Raw genomic sequence first — 9,002 nt, forward strand, 5'->3', positions numbered from 1 at the left:
TCCCACTTTCATAAGCCACATCCAATACTTTCACTTTAATTCCTTGCTTACAGGTAATGCTTTATAAAGCTAACAAATGATCAAATACTTGTAATTTCGCCAAGGTCCATATTCATACCAAAATTCAGGTAACCATTATACTATACGCTTAGTTCACTTCAATTGTAAATTCCATAGTTCCAAACTATAGTAGCACATACTATATAATAACCAAAATTATACATATTATTGCAAGACGTTTTTGTATACCTTTCGGATCAGTCTTTGTTAGATCCTCCTTTCCTCTTGTTGAATTTTGTTCCATTTTTAACTCTTCAGTTTTCAATAATCTTCCTTTCTTTTCTGTTGTAATGACAAGTCATGATTAATCCTTTGCTTCATGAACTCCCAACCATCTTGCTCGCCACTTGCCCTTTCAATATTTTTCAATCCATGCACAAAAGTTTAATAACTTGTCTTTTCCATTTTTGTATTCTTTATAATCACCTATAAAGCTCGTAAAACAAAATTCAGGTGTCTTCAAAAAAAAAAAAAAATGAGCTAGAACTTGCACCAGTTGTCGACGATACAACTTCAAACTCCCACTTAGACCACTGTTATTAAAGTGATAAAAAAACACACACCACGATTCTGAAAAATGGAAGTTGCTATAAAAAATTAGTGTTCACCAATGCTCAGGTAATCAATTCTCAAATTCCTTTCAACATTCTTTCTTCACTTTTATTATAACAATCTACTTTTGTTAAACAATATTTTTACGCATTACATCTCCAAATTTGTAGAGAAAAAATTGAAGCAACCACTTATGACATGACAAAGACATAATTTTTCAAAAATTCTTTTGAACTGCACAGAAAATTCTACATCTCCAATGCCAAAGGCTTCTTCACTATCATAAACTAATGATTCCATCTTCTTATATTATATACTTTCAGTTTTCCAAATTTTCTCATCCTATGTGTAAAGCCAATTAAATTACAGAAAACTTAAAACAACAATTACTAACAATCTTCAACAATAGAATCCAAACTCCTGCGCATCGTGTGGGCTACCCCTCCAGTCTTGTGCATAAATTGGAGGCAATGTTTTAAAAGGTGGAGGTGCTGGGTGAAATGTATGGGGAAAATTAGGAATATGGTAAAATGAACATTGAAAATTCACAAGTGGTTTGCAAAATTAGGAATTAAATATTCCTAAACAATTGGTTACTATTCATTGGAGGGTCTGTCTAACGAGTGCCTATAAAGCATGCGTTAAAATATATTTCATGTGTCGTATTTTTTAAAATGTAAGATTAATTGGAGAAAGTAATAAATACAATGGAGGATAGGTAAGAGTGAATAGTAAACATATATAATGCAAGGGAGGATAATAATTGTTAGTATCTGTACAAATATGATAGATTAAGTAAATGTTATGTGTGTCAACAAGAATGGGCACCGGCTAGAAAAATCCTTCATATATATAAACAATTGTATCTTTATGCCACATTAGAAGTACACTCTCTTCTATTCATTTGCATCTACCGAACAAAATGTAGAAACAATGGTAGAGGTGGGAGGTAGACAGCCACTTCGGCTATTTGACTAAATGGTGGCTTTCCAGCCATCTCTCAAGCAAAAATGATTTCATATTAATCATCTAGGGCAAAAAATTTGGATGGCCCTCAAACTTCACAACCTTTACCCAGACTAGCCGGTTAAGTAGCCAGTAAGAGCAACAAATGCAATGTGCAAACCAAATTTTAAGCGATTTTTTATCTGCACAATCACAAATTGTTGAACAAAACCCTAAGAAATAAAAATCTAGGCTCTTCTAATCTTCCTTATGTATTTTTTCAGGAAAAAAAAAGAGTAGCTTTGAATAAGCGCCATCATTCAATGTAAGGGAGGTGGAGGAGGAGAATTCTACAAATGCAACCGAGAAAGTTTATATCCTTCAAAGGATAACTAAGGTTTCAAAGAGGCAATTTGATGGGGCAATTGTCACTACTCAGTCCTCTCTAAGCACAAAAAAAGCTCTTGCTTCACAAAATCTCTCTCACACATTTTCACAAACACATAAAACCCACCATGACTAGAACCAAGCAAACGGACACAAATCAACAAATTCTTTGTAGCCATCGATGGCTGGCTCTCCACCAATTCTTCTTCCATCTTTGACAAGAAAACGTAGAACATCCATACTCCTGTTTCAAGCGCCCTAGATATAATTTTCAGTCACTTTGGAGTTTCAGTCCATTGATAACTAAGTAATGCACAATCTGCCGACATATAGCCTAACAGACTAGATCTAACTATGCAAGACTGTTTTAGACAATGGTCGATGATGGTATGGCCACCAAGCCGTTGATAGGTTTGAAAGCCTGATTTTTGGTTTCGGCCAAATATCATTTATTTTAGACATGTTAAAAAAAGAAATTAGATTGTGAGGGGTGTTCACCAATATATTGGTTGGGCGAGAAAAAAGCATGGCTGAGAAAAGAACTGAAGGAGGGAGAGGGTGGATGGACCTGGTGATAGAATTTGGTCTGTGAATTACTTGACCTGTAAAGAAATCATTTTCTAAAAGAAAAAGGGGTCATGGATCGGGTTTGTGGCTGCTTGGACAAAAAGCCCTTGAAATTTGGCCTGTGCATGGCATTTGCTGCTCATACTAGCTGTTTAACCAACTAATCCGGGTGAAAAGGTGTGAAACTTAACCACCTTTTATGAGTTGGGGGGAGGGGGGGTAAAATTAGACGCTTAATTGTTGGAGGGTTAAAAATTGCTCAAACTAAATAGTTTGAGGGCCATTTAGATTTTTTGCCCAATTATCTACTTACTGAGTCAAAAATTTTGGCATAAATTGTATGAGATTTGGACAAAATTTGAAGGTGGATTATATTAATTATGCCACCTTTAGGTCTTTCCATCAATTGGTGTCTCTTTGGCCACATCGCCTAGATAAAATAGTAGCTTTGCGACCTACTATTTTGGCTGAACAGTGGTTTTGCATCTATTTTTGTAGGTTGCAGTGGTGGCAGTGCCACCTTAGTCTCCACCAGATTGGCGGCTCTCCGGCAATCTTCGTACAAAAATGATGATAGATTTGTAATTAACTGACTAGGTCGAACATTTTGGTGTAAATGCTGAATTTAGATATGTTTTGCAAGTTTATAATGGTGGTTGGGTGGGTCGCAATTCGGGTCTTCACCCAATTGACAGCTCTCTACCCATTTTCATGAAAATTTGATGTTAGATTCGTGATCTAATATCTTAATCAAATATTTTGGTATAAATTTTGTTAAATTTTTATTGGTAGTGCTGTCATCGTTTCTTGTCAAAATAACCGTATTTCGCCCCATTTTAGATAAAATTGATATCGGCAAGTTGCAATTGACTTTTGAGTTGTCAAATTATTAGGGGCGTTGGTTATTCGTTTTGGCACAAACACTCCAATCATTTACAATTAATAAAAAGTGGACAATTCCCCAAAATGAATTTTAAAAAGCTTAAATCTTGCTTTTGAATTTCCAAACTTTTCATTCCTATATTCATAATTCTCCCAATCGTTTTTTGTATCTTAGTGCAACGAAAGTTTCAAATTTTGTCTTAATTAAATAATTAGATAGTGGAATATTCCATTAAAATTAACTAAGAATTTAGGGATTCAATTAGTATGTGAAATTCTACTTTGGAATGGGTAAAATTGAAAAGAAACAAAGTTACTACGACAAGTTATAATAAGAAAGTAAATAATGTACGTTTGAAAAAAAAATCAAGTGTAATGGTTTAGCGGAAAAATATTTTTTGAGCAATAAAACACTTGTCAAACCTTGTGTACCAATAATAAGAAAGCAAATGTAACCTTTTACTTTGACTTTCCCTCTCTTCTCTACATCCTGTCTTCCCCCAATTGCCAAATATAGGGTTTAAATCTTAAATGTGACAACAAAAAAAACTTTGAAACCCCTCCCGCAACCCTTAGTGCAACCCCAATCAATGTATATAAAAAGTTATAGGGATAAGATCATAGACGCATAAAGAAATAAAAAATGCACAAAAATTAAATCTGATACGAGAGGAAAGAGCTGTTCTTAAGTTCTTAAATTATTTATGTTTGAAGTAAAAAAGGTTATTCTCTAGGTACATATGACGACTAAGATGAGGATTATCCTGTTTATTTATTTCTCTTTCATCAATTTGCCTCGGTGATTATTCATTATTTCCTCTCTTTCGCTTTCCTTCAAAAAAAAAAAAAAAAGAGGGAGGCCGTGGACGCAGCCCTATCATGTGAAGTTGAAGTGGAAGTATCATCTACGTTATTACATCTCTGTACTATATTATACGTCCTAAGTGCGACCCGCTGCTCAATGGAGTAGTTTATTAACTCGGCCCCACCCCACATTCTCTCTGCGTTCCGCTCCAATAAACATCCGGTTTTCAAATTTGGGGTCATGCTTCCAACCGACATAAAATATTTCTGTCTTTATATGGAAATGGGGCAGCTTTCTTTATATGGAAATGGGGCAGGGATAGTTGCAGATAACGACAATACCCAAAGGTTGACGGCAATAATTTAATCCAAAAACTATGTAGGGTTCAAAATTTTTGGGTTCCAATACAACATGGTCGCAAGGCTGAAACTCGCAAGGCTGAAACTTAAAGGAGTTGACGGAGCATTTTATATTTTGATTTTAACATCATACGTGATATTTACAAAATGTTATTCTATTTTACACGTTATTGAAAATGAATTACAATTTGAATAAATGAGATTATAATACGTGTGTCGTGAACAAAACCGGTCCAAACGGTTTGTCTGACAACAATTGGAGCCGTGGTCCTCTCAGTAACTTGTCAGCTTTCTTCGTACTTAAATAGCTCTTTGCTGGTGTATAATTTATGCTGTTGTGCGTACTCTTCGTTCACTCTATCAATGCAACGGCTGCGCGAATGAAATGCCCTAGAAACGGCGTATATTCTGCTAAACTAAGTTCGTACAAGATATACTACTAAACTAAGTTCGTAGCAACCTGCATATTAAACTAAGTTTGTAGCAGCCAGCATATTGACCAAACTTATCGCGTACTGATCTAGCTCACAAGATCTTTTCTCAACCTCTCAAGACTAGTATATAAGTACACGAATAAGACACCTCAAAAAGGAAACAAAAATGGCTGCTTTCAATAGATTTCTAGTTGGCATTGTCATAGTATTCTTGGCTTATTCTCCCTCTTCCTCTGCATTACACTTTCTGTTGATTCATGGTAGCGGTCATGGGGCATGGTGTTGGTATAAGTTGGCGACTTTGCTGGAGCAAAAGGGCCACAATGTCACGGCTTTGGATTTAGCCTATTCTGGGAGAAATCAAGTGCCACTCGAAAGAGTGCACACCTTTGATGAATACCATAAACCTCTATCCGAATACATGAAGTCTTTATCTCCTGAGGATAAGGTAGTCCTCGTTGGCCACAGCTATGGTGGTTATGGTGTTTCCTGGGTCATGGAAAGGTTTCCAGAAAAGGTTCTTGGTGGCGTTTTTGCTTCAGCCTTCATGGTGGGGCCTAACTTTACACTAGAGGACACTAACAAGGTATTTGTTTATTATATAGGTCATCGTTAAAGCTAATTGATTCTAGGCTTGATTTAGATTGAAAAATTTGATGAAAAAGTTAAAATTCACCCGAATCAGTCGCTCAAGTTATTTGAATTTTTTAAGAGACATTTTTGCTTTTAATTAACTAATTACACTAATAAATGTGAAACACAAGAATATTTGATAATTTTTAAAGTCAAATATCTTTTACAAAATCTAAACAATGATTGAAACTTGAGAAAAATTCAAATTCTTCTTCAAATCTCTCGTTCCAAATGGTGGAATTCTTTATTCAGAATTTTCTTTCATCAAACTGCAAACATATTTGTGTTTCTATGAGTTATTATTTCTATTGTTTGTCGCTGCCTCGTGCTATTTTTTGCATTAGCTTCATATGATCTCCAACAGTCACCCGCATTTCAATTCTCGTTTTTGACTACTATTGTTTTGTGCTTTGCTCTAGCTGCTTCCACGGCCAGATCAACTAGATGACAGTTTCGTTATTGGAGATCCTATAAGAATTGTGCTCATTGGGCCCCACTTTGCAGCAACCCTGCTCTACCAGAATTCTCCGCCAGAGGTAACTAAGTCAATATTCAACCATACATGATGGAACTAATATGGCAATCTTTGACGTTGCATTCAAGGATAGGAAGTGAAAATAATCTTTTTATCCAATGAAAATGCTAAACTTTATAAGGGGAAAGGAAAAGGGGATGTCAAGAGAGTTGTATAGGAAAAATAATTATCCAAATAGGAAAAAAAAAAAAAGCAAAGTCATAAAAAAAGAAAGTGTTAGTGTGTTACACATTCGACGTCTGGTTAATTAGATGTACTTTTTGGAATGAGAAGTCAAGAAAAGGAATCCATCTAAGAAGTCAACTAGCATATTAAGGAACTTTACGACAAAGTCATTTATGGAATCTCATTTCCTTTTGTAGCCTTATTATATAAATTTCACAATTTCAAAACATAAAGTTCAGATAAATAAGTTATTTTAAAACAACTATTTACCTTTGAGAAAATAATGAGTTATAATATTTCTAACTTTTATTCCTCGTTGGTTTATTAGACAAGGAAAGTAGTTATCATACAAGGGAAAATGTGTGGATTGAAGCTATTGGTTATTGTACAAAAGAAGAAGCTATTCGTTATTAGTTACAGCTTGTGCTAAAGCAAACAGAAACGAAAATAGGATCATGCTCTAAAGAAGTCATATCATCACGTTCTAATTGGCTTTAAATTTTTTAATAGTCAAAAGCTCCTTCAAGCATTTTTCCTTTGACTTCTTTATGAAACTTGAAGGAATTGGATATATATATGTAGTTATGCTAAGAAATTTGCATGTATGTGCTTGTGAAAATACTTTCTGCTTAACATTACTTTTTATTTTAAGAATCTGCACTAAATATGTACGGTTTGGTCTATGGGCACCTTTGAGGTCAATTTTATATTTTCCGTCCACTGCAATTTAATGTCTAATAATTTCAACAGGATCTGAAACTTGCAAATTATTCTTTAAGATTAACTCAGTTCTTCTATGGAGATGTGGTAAATAGACAAATTCGGGTTACAAAAGAGAGGTATGGATCAGTTCCTCGAGCCTATGTTATTGACTTGGAGGATAAGCTAATTACTCCTGAAGCGCAAAGGCTTATGATAGCGAGGACTCCTCCACAAGTGGTGAGGCAAATCCGAGGGGCAGACCATATGGTTCAGTTTTCTAAACCTCGAGAATTTGCCAACAATTTGATTGAAATAGGTGGGTTGTTTGAGTCGTTTGATCAGGAAGGCAAACCATATGCTCTCTAAATCTCAAGAATTTGCCAACAGCTTGCTTGAAATAGCTGAGTTGCTTGGTGTCCTTATATATATATATATTTTTTTTGTCGAAACGATAAGTGATTTTATATCATGAAATAAACTATACAATTCAAGCAAAGGCTTGATAACTAAATACAACTAGTGCACTATGGCACTAAGGAATCACAAATTCCTCATCTTGAATGATATTCAACGCATAAGCGCTAATCCTGTTAGTTAAATGATTATTATCTCCATCAACTAGACAAAAAAAGCACATTCGAAACAAGGCCTTCAAATTGAGAATATCCTCTAGCAGTGTTGTGACGCGCATGTCCAGCGTTTTGGCACTCTGAATTAGATGAAAGAGTCGCTTGTTGTCCAACTGCACCTGAATATTCTCGAACTGGTATACAGCAGCTTTACTAAGCAGTAATTTGACAGCTTGTAATTGATCAATGAGAAGATTCCCGGAACTTCTCTCATGTAGCGCCCACCCTTGAGCCTGGTGTTGAAAATTCCCAGTGCATATGATCCCAATTCCGAGTTGAGAAGTGACCTTTCGCTCCTGTATTGCTAATCTCAGTGTCACTGAATTATGGCCTTGCTCTTGTAGCTGCACTTGTGACTGCCTAGTTCTTGTTTCTTCTGTACTCCGTGTTGATGGTATTTCATTAGCTTCCTTAAATAAGTGCTGGACACCAATTCCGAGCTTGGTGTCCTTATATACTTGGTCGATTTGTGCTGTATTATTGTTTAGTGTGTACCACACATTGTATTGATGTGAAATAAGTGCATAAACCTTGTATTGGTAATTGTCTTGCTCAGTCTTGTTGGAGGGTAGGTATATAGGTATATAGGTATATATCCCCTCCGAATTTCAAATTTATTAATAAAACATAGGGCTGACATCTCTCTCTCTATGGAGTTTGCAAAAAAAAAAAAAATGGCTTGCTCAGTCATATTCGAGATTATTAACTTAATTATGTTGTGTGTCAAAATGAAGATATTAATCCAATTAAGCTTTTGCAATTCGAGTACGTACATTTTAATGTTTCCACAGAATATTTACAGGGTCATTGTTCTATTCCACTCGGGCATAACTTTTATTTCATGTCACTCATTCAACTCCTAATAGTGTGAACTTTTGGTCCCATGAAGATTGGATATTAGCACATCTATCACGCGTCAATGTGTTATAGACAATTAAATACAGTAGGTTGCGTATGAATTAAGTATTTTATGGGTATTTTTGACGAATTTACTTTGTATATTAAAAACTTTCAATCTAGATGTCTTTTGGGTGTATTTTTAAGGATATTAACTTTCATTCTAGATGTATTAGGTATTATCATTTCTATATGTTTTATTGAAAGAGAAGATTAGTCTTAATACAGCACTGTAATTACTTAATATCTCCTTTATTTTTACTAATCACGAGTAAAAGACTTTGTAACTAAGTATCACAAAAAGTATGCGTACAACGTGCAACGCATGTTCTCTTATGCAGGTTATTTAAAGTGTAGGACAAAAGGAGCAAGTTAACAAAAATCCAACTTGAAGGTTTGAAATTTTTTTTTTTTTTTTTTGGATTTGTTGGTACAAGATCTTCTAAGACG

General features: G+C 34.9%; 1 protein-coding gene across 1 annotated transcript; it reads left to right on the top strand.

Moving 5' to 3' along the window:
- Window positions 1-5,157: 5,157 nt before the first annotated feature.
- Window positions 5,158-7,392, top strand: LOC113689234 (methyl jasmonate esterase 1-like). The gene is made up of 3 exons (XM_027207035.2): window positions 5,158-5,577; window positions 6,044-6,160; window positions 7,075-7,392. The coding sequence occupies exons 1-3, from the start codon at window positions 5,158-5,160 to the stop codon at window positions 7,390-7,392; spliced, it is 855 nt and encodes a 284-aa protein (XP_027062836.2).
- Window positions 7,393-9,002: the final 1,610 nt, after the last annotated feature.

Source organism: Coffea arabica, chromosome 1e, assembly GCF_036785885.1.
Source record: "Coffea arabica cultivar ET-39 chromosome 1e, Coffea Arabica ET-39 HiFi, whole genome shotgun sequence".
In the NCBI taxonomy this organism is placed as follows: domain Eukaryota; kingdom Viridiplantae; phylum Streptophyta; class Magnoliopsida; order Gentianales; family Rubiaceae; genus Coffea; species Coffea arabica.